The sequence below is a fragment of the Pantherophis guttatus genome, chromosome 10 (assembly GCF_059756535.1).
Source record: "Pantherophis guttatus breed Tessera chromosome 10, ASM5975653v1, whole genome shotgun sequence".
NCBI lineage: Eukaryota > Metazoa > Chordata > Lepidosauria > Squamata > Colubridae > Pantherophis > Pantherophis guttatus.
In genome coordinates, this window is record NC_142072.1 from 10,698,056 (window position 1) to 10,714,892 (window position 16,837).

The 16,837-nt window shown below is 44.6% G+C and overlaps 1 protein-coding gene across 2 annotated transcripts in view; it reads right to left on the minus strand.

Moving 5' to 3' along the window:
• Positions 1-1,017: 1,017 nt before the first annotated feature.
• The window catches only part of LUZP1 (leucine zipper protein 1), a 65,443-nt gene continuing 49,623 nt past the window's right edge, over positions 1,018-16,837 (minus strand). For both annotated transcript variants that reach the window (XM_034423623.2, XM_034423624.3), the window contains exons 2-4: positions 12,953-16,213; positions 4,051-4,226; positions 1,018-2,488 (exon numbers count right to left, since the gene is read on the minus strand). In XM_034423623.2, the coding sequence (XP_034279514.2) occupies positions 4,062-4,226; positions 12,953-16,111 (3,324 nt within the window). In that variant the 5' untranslated portion in view covers positions 16,112-16,213 and the 3' untranslated portion in view covers positions 1,018-2,488; positions 4,051-4,061. The remainder of the gene's footprint in view (positions 2,489-4,050; positions 4,227-12,952; positions 16,214-16,837) is intronic.

The window sequence follows — 16,837 nt, forward strand, 5'->3', positions numbered from 1 at the left end:
CTTCATCTTAATAGGAATGCTTTGGGAGATTTTTTTCGAATATATTTTAGTGCATGTGGCAATTTTAAGTCAATCCAAATGTCCCTATTCTGATTGGCAATGGGGTCGTGTGTTGTTGCCCAAAGGAAAAAAACCAGTTTTGCTCAGTTTTGGGTAATGTCCTCACATTTGGGAAGCACTGGCTTAGAGGGAGGCAAATCTTGTTGAAGTGCACAGTGCTACATCCTGAGGCCTAACACCATCAGACAGCCATCAAACGATTTTGGAGGAAGAGATGGTAGATGGTGACAATAGGCGATGATTGACAGTGAGGAGCTGATGGTAGGTGATAGTTGACAGTGAGGAAGTGACAACGGATACAATTCTCCCCTCTTCCCCCCCCCAAAAGACAGCTACTACCGTGTTTCTCTGAAATGAACCTCCCCCAAAAATAAGCCCTCCCCGAAAATACTTAAACACATGCACAGCCAGTCCCCGCCATTTCCACTGGTTAGGTTTAGGGAGACAGAGCTAGAAATCAGGTAAGACTGCAAGAAGAGCCCCGTCTTGCTCCATGCGCCCCAAAATAATAAGACCTCCCCAAAAATAAGGCCAAGTGCTTATTTCAGGGTTCAAAAAAATATAAGACAGGGTCTTATTTTCGGAGAAACACGGTGTGCATCTGAAGCAGAATGACAGCAGAAGGAATGTAAGACTGTTCCGGGGTGTGGGGGAAGAGAATGTGACCAAGTCTGAATATAAACCTGGTTTTGAATGCCAAGAACATCAACTCCATGTTTGCTTCCCAATATGTGGGTGAAAACAACTTGCAGGAGAACACAGGAAAAGGAGAAACAAGATACCCACAAATTCTCACCCCTCAAAACTTCCCCATGTTTGCTCCCAGCTATCCAGACAACACAAGCTTTGCAGGTAGTAGCAGGTGAGGGAGGTGTGCAGGTGAGCAGACTCAGCAACCCACTGGCTGATTTCTCCTCCCTTGACCCCATTATTGTCATCCGAGCCACACGGACCGGCTGCCATAATAATTGCATTTTTAATTAACTCTAGGAACCCATGCATATCTCTTTGTCAAACAGCCGGAGGCTGGAGGGGTGTTAACTTGCGAGTGTGGATGACAACCCACAGCTCACATGCTCTATAGAGAGAACCTCTGGACTGGTTCTCATCATTCTAGTGCTCGGCATGATTGTACATGCGCATGAGAAAGTCCTTTAAAAAGGGAAGAGCAGCTAATTCTGATCAGTTTTTTTGAGTCCCCACCTTGGCAAAACAGGGACAGAGGCAGGAAAGAAGACTTACAATGGAGCAGCATCTGAACAAGACGCACAGAATGCGATGAAAAACAGACCTGGGGCGGTGTGGGTGTGGGTGGGGGGCTGGGATGACTGTGTGAACCAAGTTCAATTTGCTGTTTCAGAGGTGGAAGAGGGCAGCCACTGGGTCTCTGGATGATCCTATGCTGGTCCTTTTGTCCAAGCAAGGGGTGAGGTAGCAGAAATAAAGGAATGTGTTGCCCACCCCCCAAGGATGCACTGAGGTGCTGGACAAACCCAACACCTCCCAACTGCCGGCCACTCTTAAGTCTTCTAGGGCTTAGTTCAAGTGACATCAGAATAGCCTCACCAGGCATGCTGGTCCCTTTGGATCGGGATGCAATTTGATGGGGAGCAGAGCGGGGAGGCTTGTCGATGGGATCCGTCGTTGTATCCCCCCACCCCCCAAATCTGGCTGGGTTTTTCAAGGAGTGTGCTATGCCAACGGGAAAGGAAGCGGTTGTTTTGAGGCCAAAGGGAACCCACGAACCTTCGCTGCTCCGGTCCCTGCCAGTGGAGCAGGAGACGGTGGAGGAGACGCATCTCAAATTTATTGCTTCTCTAGATGGCTCAGTCAAACATCGGTATGAGCGGCCAAACGGTTGCAATGCGGGTGGAGGAGGAGGAGGAGGAGGAAAAAGAGATGCTGCTACTGGGAAGCAATGGCCCCTGAAACCCTGCTAGGCCGTTCTTCAAGAGCTGTGGCCAGGAGGTGTCAGGTAAATGGCTCTCCAAAGCTGAGGACCAGCAGACCCAAGTCCAAAGTGGTTTTCCATGGGACTTTCAAGTCAAACCAAACCAAAAGCTGCTCCGGGAATGGAGTCGATTAAACACCCAAGCCAAATATCCAAAGTTCTTGGATGCTTCCAAGCAAGTTGCTAGCTGAGGGTCTCCATTGATTCGCGCTCGGTAAAGTTCCGGAGTGGGATTCCCCTGAGCAAAATCTCCACATTCCTCCTTCGTGGAGGAGAAGGAGAACGCAAAGCCACCATTAAAAGAAAAATCCATCTGGGTTGGGGGGGGGGGAGGGAAGAGGGAGAGTACTTGAGCACTGAAAGGGGGTAAAAGGTCAGGCACCGAATCAGTCCCTCATGGTGGACTGGCATCAGCAGCAGCAGGAGAACGATGCTGTTCCAGGTCTGGAAGTCATGCAAACTGCAACAGGAAATAAGCTGGGGATACAGAGAGAGAGGGAGAAAGAAAGAAAGAAAGGACAACATCAAGTGTCAGTTTTAGAGCTACTTTGGTGTAATAGTTAAGATGCTGGCCTAGAAACCAGGAGACTGTGAGTTCTAATCCCGCTTTAGGCATGAAAGCCAGATGCGTGCCTTTGGGCCAATCACCAGGAGACTGCGAGTTCTAGTCTCACCCTAGGCATAAAAGCCAGCTGGGTGACTTTGGCCAGTCATTCTCTCTCAGTCCAACCCACCTCACAGGGTAGTTGTTGTTGTGGTTGTAGGGAAAATAAAAAGGTGTAGTATGAGTTATGTTTGCTGCCTTGGATACTATACTTCAGTCACATTGGGAAAAAAAACCTCAAACCGACATTCTGAGGTGAATCTCTTCAAGAACTTCAGGAGGTCATTAAGTGACACAAAATAACCTCCGTTCTGTATACAGGCCAATTCAAATGGTACACACGAAGGTCTGAAATTTGAGAGCTGTAGGCAACGTAATTTCATTTTAATGTATGCCGATTAGTGTACATTCAAAGTGACAATAAGGTTATTCTAAGTCTAAATCTCTTTTTAAAGCCATATATTAAAAATTCTTTGAGGGACAATTGTGCGAGGGTAATCTAGGACGTTTTCATGTAGATCCATATGATTTATGTATCCACTGAGCTCCATCAATATGTTAAGCAACTAAGTGACTAACTGACATGGTACCACCAGTAGCAGTCTGCAAGAAATCAAAATGAGCCCACCATTTGTCTAGTTTTATATCATTTTACCGTCTTAGTACACCTCCTTATTTTGGTATGACTTTCCGAAATTTCCAAGTAATTAGTTTAAGAGTTAACAAGGGCAGCCCATTTCCAATCAGAATACAGCTGAAAGGGACCTTGGAGGTCTTCTAGTCCAACCCTTTCCTCAAGCAGGAGACCCTATACAATTTCAGACAGGCAGCTGTCCAGTCTTAGAAACCTCCAGTGAGGAAGCACCCACAACTTCTGAAGGCAAGCTGGTTAATTGTCCTCACAGTTAGGAAGTTTCTCCTTAATTCCAGGTTGCTTCGATCCTTGATTAGTTTCCATCCATTGTTTCTTGTTTTGCCTTCTGGTGCTTTGGAAAATAAATTGAACCCATGCCCCTCTTCTTTGTGGCAGCCCCTCAAATACTGGAACACTGCTATCATGTCACCCCTAGTCCTTCTTTTCTCAAGACTGGCCAAACCCAAATCCTGCAACCGTTCTTCATATGTTTTAGTCTCCAGGCCTTTGATCCTCTTAGTTGCTCTTCTCTGCACTTTTTCCCCCCAAAGTCTCAACATCTTTTTTTGTAAGGTGGTGACCAAAACTGGACGCAGTATTCTAAGTGTGGCCTTACTAAGGATTTAGTACCGATACTTCACGTGATTTGAGATAGTCTTCCTTCCCAATCCAACTTGCAAGGTGGTTGTGACGAAAAGGGAAGAAAGGAACACTATCTAGGCTGCCCTGAACTCTTGAACAAAAAGACAGAATGAAGCCAAGAAAAAAGGTTCAACCGGTGAATGCAATTCCCAGCCTTACCCTCAGCCACTTCAGTGGGCTTCCGAGTGGTCTCTGGACCACCGCCTCCGTTCCTCAGCCCTGCTGCTCGGAAGTTGGCGGGGCAGTTCCGGCTTGACCTCTGGCCTCCTCCTTGACGTCAGTTGCTCGGAGGAAGAACTGTATGCTTTTCTCCTGGGAGCAGAATCTTTGTCTTCCTGTACCAAAAGCAGGAGGAAAGAACTTTTAACAAAGCAGTCCCTTGTGAGTCACCTATTCAGGTAGTTCTCGACGTACGACCAAAAATTTTAGCCCAAAATTTCTTGTTGCTAAGCGAAACATTTGTTAAGTGAGTCCACCGCGTTTTATGACCTTTTTTGCTGAAGTTGTTAAGTGAATCGCTGTAGTTTTATGAAAAAAAACCTCGACTAACATTGTTGTAATGCTCATTTAATATATAAAAAAACAAATTTTTATATATTAAAAACAAATTACATTTTACTATTTTCTACATGCATGCACAAGGTTCCTTTTATGGGGGGGGAATGTCAGATAATGTTTTCCTAAATTCGGTGTGTGTGTGTGTGTGTGTGTGTGTGTGTGAACTAAGGAGAAAGGTGGCCTCTGTTTTAATACTTGCACAGTCTGAGAGGGGAGGATGGTCCCTTGAACTCTTTTCTCCTGCTGAACAACCAAGTTTTAAAATCATATGAAAATGACAGTGAAGTTACTTCTTGGAAATCAGGTCTGGGTGTGCTTTCAAATTTAAGAGGATCAAAATACAAGTTGTCCTGTAGTTTATTTATTTATTTATTGGTTCCATTTATATGCTGCCCTTCTCTGGAGACTCAGGGCGGCTTACAATGCGTTAAGCAATAGCCTTCATACTTTTGTATATACCTGCTTAGTAGGGCTTTCAGGCCCCCCTAAGCAGTGTTCTTTTTTATACAAAGTCAGCTTATTGCCCCCACAATCCGGGTCCTCATTTTATCTACCTCGGAAGGATGGAAGGCTGAGTCAACCTTGAGCCTGGTGAGATTCGAACTTGCAGTAATTGCAGGCAGCTGGCAGCTAAGTGCTATTTAACAGCGCTTTAGTCCACTGCTCCACCAGGCTCCTTAAATTAGTTGTTAAATTAGTCAAACTGTTGTTAAGTGAATCTGGCTTCCCCACTGACTTTGCTTGTCGGAAGGTCGCAAAATGAGATCGCGTCACCCCGGGACACTGCAACCGTCATAAATATGACTCAATTGCCAAACGTCTGAATTTTGATCACATGACCGTGGGGATGCTACTACGGTTGTTAAGTGTGAAAACTGGTCCTGTCACTTTTATCAGTGACATTCTAACTTTGAACGGTCGCTAAACGAGCTGTTTAAAGTCGAGGATTACCTGTAATCAAGGGCCAACAGAGATGGTACAGACAGAGATATAAAACTTAAAAGACATCAGACGGGAGCAATATGGGGATCGGGAGAAGCCAGGAATCTCCAATTAGACGCAAGGTTTGCTGGGTGACTGCATCAGCGTGATTTACAAAACACAGTTGTTCTGGTTTCCCACAACATTTGGAACCACAACCTATCAACTCTCTCCTTTTATCCTAGTTGAGGATATGGTATGAATTTAACTTTTCTGTTCCTTTGCCCAGTCTAATTTGCTTCTCTGAACCATTGGGCTGGGCTAAATGTTCTCTAGAGTCCCTAATTCTAAACTAGGGGTATCAAACTCTAGGCCCAGGGGCCGGATCCGGGCTGTGGGGTACTTAGATCTGACCCGTAGGGCCACCCTGGAAACAGCAAAGGACTGGCCTGCAGTGCTTCTTTCAGCAAAAACGGAGCTCATGAGGATGGCATGCAGCCCTTCTGAGCTCTATTTTCACTTGGAGAGGGTTGCAGGAGGTCATCTCAGCCGAAAACAGAGCTCGGGAGCCCATTTTCGCTGGCAGAGTGCTTGGCCTACCACAGGCGCCCCCGACATGAGTGATGTTCAGCTGGCCACGCCCACTCTGGCCCCCAGAAGTCAAACACAACCCTGATGCGACCCTCAATGAAATTGACTTTGACACCCGTGTTCTGTCTAAACTGTTAAACCAAAACATTCAGGGACATTTTGGTTTCCTTCAAATAGTTCTTTCTCTTAAGGAGCCGGTAACTCTGGAAGTTCTCTTCCTGCAGCCTTATCTTCTGAGCTGAAAACAATTTCCCCAAATCTCTGGTGGTTTTTAGCATGGAGTTTTGATTTTACTTTTAATTGTTCCACTGCTGTGTTTTAGACGGATCTACTGGCTGTGTGATTTTTAATCCATTAAATAAATAAAACCTACTTCTTGCCGCACGATCCTGCACTTTCAGGCTGATGCCAGCAGAGTGCATTGCATTACAAGATCTAAATTCCTTCAAACGGTCAAAACTATAGCTCCTTTCAAAAAAAAAAGAAAACCCTGCCCCTTTACACATTTTTTAATTGCCACTTTCTGGTTCCATGAACAATGGGGGGGGGGGGGTGAGAAGAGGAGACAACCAGGCTCAGCTCTCCCTTCCACTCCTTGCCAGAAAAAAATTTGCATTTGATGGTTGTTTTGCTGAACCAAACTGCTTCCATAAATCCCTCATCCAGAGAAGTCACTCCTAAGCATCAGGGACTGAGAGTCTAGCCAGTTTCACCTGTGAAAGACGGACAGGGGGAGGGGGGAATCCATCTGCAGAGAAAAAAGGCCTCCTGGTTGAACCTTAAGACTTTTTCAGTCAGAGAATTACATCTGCAACTCTTGTTCTCTACCCAGACTTTGCCTTTAGTGGAATGGACCGCCACCTAAATTTTTGTATGTGTGTGTGTAGATAGATAGATAGATAGATAGAGAGAGAGAGAGAGAGAGAGAGAGAGAGAGAGAGAGAGACAGACAGACAGACAGACAGACAGACAGACAGACAGACAGACAGACATGGGACGGGACGGGACGGGACGGGACGGGACGGGACTGGACTAGATGTATAGATAATAGGTATAGATAAGGTACATATAGCAATAGCTACTCACTTATTTATATACCGCTTCACAGTGCTTTACAGCCCTCTCTAAGCGGTTTACAGAGTCAGCCTATTGCCCCCAACAATCTGGGTCCTCATTTTACCGACCTCGGAAGAATGGAAGGCTGAGTCAACCTTGAGCCTGGTGGATTCGAACTGCCAAATTGCAGGCAGCCGGCAGGCAGTCAACAGAAGTAGCCTGCAGTACTGCATTCTAACCACTGCGCCACCACAGCTTATATAGAAAGACAGAGGAATGAGATGATAGATAGATATGAGAGAGAGAGAGAGAGAGAGAGAGAGAGAGAGAGAGAGAGAGAGAGAGAGATGCATAGATATAATGATAACTATAGCTAGCTAGCTAGCTAGCTAGATATTGAGAGAGGGAAAGGGAGGACTGTGTAAATTACTAGTGCATCAGAAAAAGAAAACATTTTCATCAGATACCTATTGTTGGTACTTCATGGCAGGAACCGGAGTAGGGTGAGGAGAAATTTGCTTCCCAAGAGTTACCCCAAATCAATTGGTAGTCATCATCCGCAACTACACAGGTTGCAATTGATAGGTCTCTACTTCTTGATGGGTTATAAGACTAATTAGAAAGTCTACAGTCGGCAGTCGGTTTCTAAGATGGCATTCTGAAGGTCAGTTTGGACCGCGGGTCTTCTTGGTTGGGTATTCTAACTTCCGAGACAAGATTTTTTCTCTGGTGGGCAGGAGGGAAGAGAGAAAAGTTGGAAAGGAACATGGCGGAACAGGAGCGCAAACCATGACCAGCTCTAACCATCTTGTGAATTTTGAGGACAGAGTTAAGACTCTGCCAAATGGGTTGAGATTGTGTCGCTAGTGCTCAAGACATCCTAATGGTTGGCAGGCACACCACCGGGCAGGGCCCTATCCTCCCTCAGAAGCCAACAGTCACGCTATGCCTTTTCACTGACAGTTTATCTGACTCACGCAACCATTCAGCACAAATAGAAGAGGATTTAATTTAGATCTTTCAGCATCGAAGAGGCAGCTTTCCAAATGCAATTAATAAATAAAGGCTGGAGAATTACAGCTCATTTGGGGCAGTTTCCATTGAAAAGGTTTGGCTTGGGAGAGGCAGCGCGAAAGGGGAACAAAAATGCAATCCTGGAGACCAGATACTATGGTGGCTTGCCTAACCATGGTCTATGGGAGAATTTCTCTCAGGGTTCTTATAAGTCCCCGAGAGAAATTCACCCATGGACCATGATCAGTTGAGACATTCAGATTTGGGGTGGAAGGCAGGCCGTCCTTCATCCAAGTTTTTACAGAATCCGAAGCGCTGACACGTTCTCAAGGACAGGAAAAAGGGCCAAGGAAATGCTTATTGCTGTGAGCAAGTAGCACACAATGATGTAACAGCTAACGGAGAGTTGTGGTGATTGGGGACAAGAAAATCCTCCCCCGGATTCTTGGGAAATCAGCAGGTTATAAAATGGAATAAACAAGAACCTTCCTAACAATCATGGGATTTCTCAACAGGAATTTTGCTTCCTGTAGAGCTGTGTGGTACATCCTTATATGGATTAGTGGTGAGCTGCATTGCACCACGTGCTGTGGGCCAGTGGCCTTTTGAGTGTCATGACAGGAACCCATCCTGTGAAAAGCGAACACGGCCAGGACAAAAGAGCACGGGGAAAAATAGTTTTAATTCCATTAGATTTTAATTACTTTTTTTCCCCTTCTGTTCAATGGTGTCCGATTCTTGGAAACTGACTGGACTAGGCCCTTGCAATTCATTTGGCAAGGCTTTTCAGAAGTGGTTTGCCATTGCCTCTTTCCTAGGGCTGAGAGAAAGAGACCGGCCCAAAGTCACCCAGCTGCAGTGGTGGTTGCTCCCGGTTCTGTCCGGTTCTTGCGAACCGGTAGTAAAAGCGGCGGGAGGCTCCGCCCACCTACCCAGACGTCATCATGGACGATCTGCGCATGCGCACACGTGCTCACGTTGCGAACCAGTAGTAAAGGTAAGTAGAACCCACCCCTGCCTAGCTGATTTTTCATGGAACTAGAACTCAGTGTCTCCCAGTTTCTAGCCTGATTCCTTAACCTCCACACCAAACTGGCTCTCTTTTAATTAACTAAAATACTGTACATTTAGTGTGACAACTCCCAAATCTTTAAAATTTGAAAGCAGCTTCCAAGCACTCAGAAAGAGTTTCTGGAATACGGGATTGCCAGCCTGGGATGCGAGGTTGGATATATAACTGACCCCATAAGCTGAGCTGTTAGGCCTTTCTATCTGTTGCAATTTGATTCCAGTTACACAACACAAACAAAGACAGACTTCGGAATGTGCTACTTTTAGAATCCTGGCATTGTTATGTTTATCTGATTCGGCTGGTTTTCATGTAGCTTATTTTTCAAAGTCGAAGTTCTCACTGCTCTTATTTTATTTTTACCATCGTCCAGCATTAAGTCAGTAAGTTCTAGGGATCGGGAAGGAAAATAAACACTATAAAATAAGATGGCATTGGTAGGAACTCTTGAAAGAATCAAAACACATCCAATGCAGAGGGGCCAAAATAGGCAACTACAAGCATTTTGTGATGGACTTAAAAGTTAATGGATTTAAGTTATGAGCCGTGGTGGCGCAGTGGTTAGAGTGCAGTACTGCAGGCTACTTGTGCCGGCTGCCTGCAATTTGCCAGTTCAAATCTCACCAGGCTCAAGGTTGGACTCAGTCTTCCATCCTTCCGAGGTGGATAAAATGAGAACCCAGATTGTTGGGGGCAATAGGCTGACTCTGTAAACCGCTTAGAGAGGGCTGTAAAGCACTGTAAAGCGGTATATAAGTCTAAGTGCTATTGCTATTAATAAAAGTATAAGAAATAATGGCCGTGCCCATCTTGCTTAAATTCTTCTGTGTCAGGCTTTCATCCCAAGAGGGCAGTCCAGCTAAAACTTTGTCAATCTTGTGCTTCGATTTGGGGACCCCAGATATCTAACTCAACCAACCAAAGGCATTCTCTAAAGAAGATATCCTATTTTTAAAAAATGCCACATACGGTCACCCTGATCAGCCATACCATATCCCATCTCCCAGATTCTATTCCCCTTTAATTACTATTTCTAACCCCTCCCCATTTCCGCATCGCACTATAAATCAGCAAGCATTCAATACTTTCTAGGCATTCTCAATTGTCCCACATGGAAATCGAAGAATCATTCCCAAAGATCCCAAAGGATCTCTCTGTCAGACACTCACATATCGTCATATCGTCACCGCTATCGGCTCGAGAGAACCGGGCCGAACCGGAAGGATCCCACCACTGATGCAAGGGCAATGCATTGTTGCAAATCCAGAGGGAAAAGGGCACTTTGGGCTGTACACCAGCTTGAACGTGGCCCCTGATGGCAACTCTTTAAAATAGCCATGATTTCCCCTGAGTGCCCTCCGCAAAACCCTGAGAAAAGACACACCCTACATTTGCACCTCCATGTGCTCTAAACCAGGGGTCTCCAACCTTGGCCACTTGAAGACTTGTGGACTTCAACTCCCAGAGTTCCTCAGCCAGCAAAGCTGGCAAAGCAAAGCTGTCTGAGGAACTCTGGGAGTTGAAGTCCACAAGTCTTAAAGTGGTCAAGGGTTGGAAACCCCTGCTCTAAACAATCTCTAAACAAGTAACGGTCCACATTCAGAAAAGAAGCTTGAGCAAACTGAAGCAAGGATGGCTGAGCTATAACTCATACAAAAAGGCAGACGTTGAGTAAGATGTTCAGAGGAAACCACTGACATTTATGTACATGTGGATGTATTTATTAGTCGGAGCACAATGGGAGAGAATTTGAAGCCAAGTCATTTTTTTTTTCTTCTATAGGCACCCTGATTGGGGAAATATAAGCCAAGTCATTTTTTTAGGGCTGCTTTTCTTCAACCTTTTTCTTTCTCTGGGGTTTTTTTTTTTTCCGTCGCTCTTTCGTTTTTGTTTTCTTTTTAAATGATCACGTCCGTTTATCCTTTCGATAATGACAAATAGTCGGCATGTTAATATTATGTTCAGGGTTTTATAAAGTTCCCCATGGAGGTTTTTTTTTTTTTTTAAGATGATTGAATGAACTTTGTTCGACACCATCAATGAATTAATGAAAATCATGAACTTCAAATTTCATGACAATTGTAAACTTCCTTTCTGTTTACTATTTTGTTTTCTTTATCCGCTGTGTTTATTTTTATTTTTCTTCTTTTGGTAGTTATTTATTCTTTTTAATGTTTCAGTAAATAAATCAAAAAGGAAAAAAAACATATCTAGTGCTAAAACTAGAGCCCAATCCAAATCTGTTTCCAATATGCCCTGCCATTAAAACTGAAACAAATATGTACTGTATCAGAGATATAACAAGATCCATGGATTAATTCCTTCTGGCTCTTAATATAATTGTGGGGAAATTCCAGACTATCCATGGGAATATAGGAAGGATCCAAATATCTAGAGATGAATCAAGGGTTACTGAGATGTCAACTGTGGGACAAATCCTTTTACTACTATTCAGTTCTGTCCCCGTTCCAAGCACAGTGCAAGATTTAACATTTAAGGAGAGAAAAATCAGCAGTTTGCAGAAGAGTTCTGAATGAAAATTAACCAACTGTTGAGTTTGAGGCACAAACGAAGATGAACAGATTGTTGGAAAAGGCAAATATCTTCCCTTCCCTTTGTGGTACACAGAGATCTTGCTGCCCCAGCCCTTTTTAACTGTTCTGTGAAATTGTTGTAATTCATATTGTTGTCAAAGTTATGTTGCAGATGGAACATAAGGTATGCAAATCTAATGGATGAAATTGCAGAGTATAAAAAATAATGTTGATGTACATGGATGTACATAAACACCGCCGTCAAACGCAGGGTAGATATGCCAAATCAGCAAAGCATCCAGACTCCGGGGCATGAAATGGATGCTGATTGGGTAATTTCTATCTAATGGGAGTTGTACAGACACATCCTAAGTATCTCTGATATACACACATGAACTGCATTTAATCTCTCCTAGGGCAAGGGGAACCACGCTAATAGAGAAGTTGAGAAATTTATAGCGTTCAATCAGTCAGATGCATACAAGCCCATACAGGTCGTCCTCGACATACGTCCATAATAGAGCCCAAAATTTTTGTTGCTAAGTGAGACATCTGTTACGTGAAACAGGTCCTGTTTTATGACCGTTTCTGCTACAGTTGTTAAGTGAATCACTATAGTTTTTAAATTAGTGACACGGTTGTTAAGTGAATCTGGCTTCCCCCATTGACTTTGCTTGTCAGAAGGTCACAACAGGTGATTCCATGACCCCCGGGACACTGCAACCGTCATAAATATGAGTCCGAATTTTGATCACATGACCACAGGGATGCTGCAAGAGTTGTAAGTGTGAAAAGTGGTCATATAACTCACTTTTTTCCACTGCTGTTGTAACTTTGAACGGTCATTAAATGAACCGTTGTTAAGTCGGGGACTACCTGTATAGGTGATTAACTCTGATTATTATCAGAAAGGATGGTAGGATGGTTGTCTTGTTTAAAAGACAGCTTCTGGCCCCAGAAAAGGATAATTTCCCCCTTTTTACCATGTTTCCCCAAAAATAAAACCCTGTCTTATGTTTTTTTGAACCCCAAAATAAGCGCTTGGCCTTATTTTCAGGGAGGTCTTATTATTTTGGGGCACGTGGAGCAAGATACGGCTCCTCTTGCTGTCTTACCTGATTTCCAGCTCTGTGTTTAAATATTTTCAGGGAGGGCTTATCTTTGGGGGGCGGCTTATTTTAGCACATGCGCTCAAAAGCTCGATTGGGCTTATTATCAGGGGATGTCTTATTTTCGGGGAAACAGGGTATATAAACAATCCTCTTCCACCTTAATTTAACAATGCAGTTATTTCAGAAGAAAAGGATGTCACACTTACTGGCATTACTGTGCAATTCCAGGAGGAAACGGTCACAAGATCATTGACGCAGCTTTTCTGGTTTAGCATCTCAGATGCGCTCAAGTTACTTTTGGTCCTTCTCGAGTCTATTTCAGGAGTATTCCAAGAATTCGACCCGGCACTCGCCCTTCTGGAATTCTGCTCAATCGCGTAGATGCGTGCTGTGGTCCCTTCCGGTTTAGAAGGGTCAGTAGATGACCTACATGGAGTCCGAGGATTTACATGGTCAACCTCTTTGGCTAGAGAGTCTTCCAAAGAACGCAATCCTCGCCTTGTCCGCCATGAGCTTCTTACTGTGACGTGCTTGGCCTCGGATGAGTTTGTCGCCAGATTGCTGTGACTCTTCCAGCTGACTGTCTCCATGGGCGGTTCGCTGTTTCTTTCGGTGGCGTCCGAAGGCCTTATTGTAATACTACTTTTGGAAATGACCGTTTCTACTCTGCTTCTCAGAACAGAGTCTCCGTTTTTATCGGTATCTGGTAACTTTAAGGTTATGCTGCTCTTGGTAAGTGAGAAGTCATTAGGAACGCTGGTTGCATCTGCTCCTGGGGACAGTTGGCTTGGAATGGCTTGAAGGGTTGCATGCAGCTGTTCCTTTGTAGGGTCCATGAGGCTGCTCCTTGGAGTCATTGGCTCAGATGGGTAAATGGTGATGCTACTGGTCATTTTATGTGCTACTGTCTTACAGGTGGGGGGCTGTTTTTCACAGGGGGTTTCCAGACCGGAACCCACACCACCCATGACTTCCTTCACGTCTTTCTCCACAATTGCAGGTTTGATGATGGCTTTGGAGCGTAGAGCTTCCCGTGGACTAAATGGCCGTCGGGATTTCAAGCCTGACATCGCACCGGCTGTTGTCATTTTGGATAGTCGACTGAGGTCTTCTTCGCTGCTGGCATGTCTATCGTTTTCAAAGGAAGACGTATGAACGGATCCCCGGGAGGTGGTGAATTCCCGGGAAGCGTTCTCTTTTCTTATTCCTAAATCTAAAGTAGCGGAGAGGTTTCCGATTTTGCTTGTCCCTTCCTCAATGCCGGATTTCTCGATCCGGCTGGGATTGGCAGCTTTGGACCGTGTTGCTTTTAGGTCCAAATTGTTGCAGTTTACAGTCGAGAAAAAAGTTTGGTCTGTTTCCCCTTTTTGAGGAATTGGATGATTCTGCGAAGTATCTTCTTGGCTTTTCGGAACGAGCCAAGGCTTCGATAAAAGAGAAGGTTTTGTCGTTTCAAGTGGAAGGTCCACGGGCTCTCTATTTTGGAAGAGGACTGCCTTTTGAGAGTCCTCTTCCAAGGGCTGCCTGCGAGCTGAAAACGTAGTTTCCGTCTTCAAGCTCACCGACTCAGAAGTTGAGGTTTCTCCTGAGGGATGCTGCCCATAGGACAAAGCAGCACCATTGGGTGGCCCACCGTTAGCTTTGGAGGTGCGAGTCTCCGCTGTGAGAACCAGCGATTCTGCGGCATGCATCCTTAGTCCCTTTTCAGAAGAAGGCCCTGTGAATTCTGGTTTGCTGGGCTGGTCTTCAAGTTCATCAGGTTTAACGTGATGAGCATCGTTCAGTGGTTGGGGTCCTTTTTCAACTCTATTCTTTGTGGTATTTTCGTGCTTGGGTTTTGGAGAGGCCTTCCAAGATTTATGCTCCTGGGCTGCAGGTGGATAACGGCTAAGCACTGAAGGCTGTTCCCTAGACTTCTTCACTTCAGTGGCAGAGGTGCCGTTGTCTTTTGGTAGAGAACTGTTCACGCCTAAGGTGGATTTGTCTTCTACCCGTTTAGCATCAGTTGATAAAGAGTCTAATACAGTATATGTGCCAGATGTTTTGGCAGCCCTTCTGCTGTTCATATTAGGGCTTGTAACTCGCTTGCTACTTTGGCCGTAACTTTCATTATTCAATTCTCGATTGCGTAGCCTCTCCCGCCGGTGTTGAGGTGAAAGTTCCCGTGACTTATGTTTAGAAACCGCTGACTCGGTTGTAACCATTCGATGCTTGGGCCGGTCATGCTTAACTCGGCTGGGCATGTTCACTTCCTCCATCTCTGCTTCACCATTCTCCAGCTCTTTCTGCTTTTTCATCTCTGTTTTTATTTCTTCCAGCTGGCCCACGAGGATCTTATTCTTATTCTGTTCGCTCAAGTAGTTGTCATGGAGGTCATTGTTTTTGGCTCTTAGGGTTTTCAGCTCCTCTTCTAAAGACTCGAAATGTTTCATTTGGGTCTTCAGCTTCTCAATTTCTTGATTGAGGTCCCTCACTTTGTTGTCTTCTTGGTTTTTATTCTTCTGGTTTTCCGATTTGTTCCGAGTTTCGTTTTCCACATGTTTTAGGTAGTCCAAGCTAGCTTTTCTCCTGGTTTCTTTTGAGGATAGTGCTGAAGTTGTCAAGTCAACCTCAATCCTCAGGTCATTTCTATCAATTATACTGTTGGATGATCTCTCCAAGAGGTTTGATGTATTGCGCGTTTGGTCAGCCCGATTGAATTTATTATTCTGTTCCAGCTTTAGGGTGAGCTCTTGTATCAGCTTTTCACTCTGCTTCTCCTTTTCAGTGAAATGTTTTCTTTCGTTGACAAAAATGAGGGCTAAAGATTTCAATTTGTCCAGTTCACTCACTAAGCTTTGCTCTGTTTTATCCAGCCGGTCTTCTGACTGTTCCAGTTCTTTCACTTTCGCCCGAAGAATTTCCAATTCTGTCGAAATCTTCTTGGTCAGGTTTTTCTCCTCATTGAGGCTGAGGCAAAGCTGAGTACAGTCGTTCTTACTCCGACCAAAAGCCTCCTCCAGTTTCTCCAGCTCAGCCATTCGCTTCTGGAGCCTCTCGATTTCAGATTTCAGTTCTCGGGTGAGGCTCTCCTCTTCTTCAAGTTTGGTCTTCATCAGGTGGCAGAGCTCCTCTGCCTTTCGGATCTCCTCGTCCTTGCCTTCTATTTTCAAAACTCTCTTTCTCAAGGTTTCCACATCAGCCAACATGCTGGAGTTGCTGCCTTCCGCCTGGATCACTTTATCCTGCAAGTCTAATAACTCATCCTCTGCTTTCTGGAGATTTCTTGTTGCTTCTTCTAACTCATCAAGGCGGCGGCTGAGACTCTGAAGTTTGAAGCGCAAATGCCGATTGGAGGTCTCTTTGTAAGACGAGTAGTCGGCCATGTTTGCCGCTCAGTTTATTTCCCTTTCCTAGGTCTCAAATGAAATTTGATGGTTGGTTGGTTCTTCTCCTTGATTTCATAAGGCTTCGTAGAGAATCAGCACCTTAAAAAATAAGCAAAAGCAAAAAGTCAATACAAAGATTGTGACTTATTTTGTTTTTTCTCTTCAAGTTCCATGATTGAGTTTGCTCTAATTGGAAGGACAGTAGCTCATCAATGGTCTCAGGAGGACAATTCATTACATTTCTAAGATACGACTGACAAAAGCTAAATCTAGCCGTCAACTTGATGGCCTTAAGGCAGGGATCTCCAACCTTGGCACTTTTAAGATTTGTGGACTTCCAATTCCCAGAATTCCTCAGCCAGTTGGGAATGGAAGTCTACAACAATTGCTACCAACCTGCCTTCCATTGAGGACCTGTATACTGCACGAGTCAAAAAGAGGGCTGTGAAAATATTTACAGACCCCTCGCATCCTGGACATAAACTGTTTCAACTCCTACCCTCAAAACAACGTTATAGAGCACTGCACGCCAGAACAACTAGACACAAGAACAGTTTTTTCCCGAACGCCATCACTCTGCTAAACAAATAATTCCCTTAACACTGTCAAACTATTCACTAAGTCTGCATTACTAGTACTATTAATCTTCTCATCGTACCTTATGATTCTTGATGAATGTATTTTTTCTTTTATGTACTCTGAGAGCGTATGCACCAAGACAAA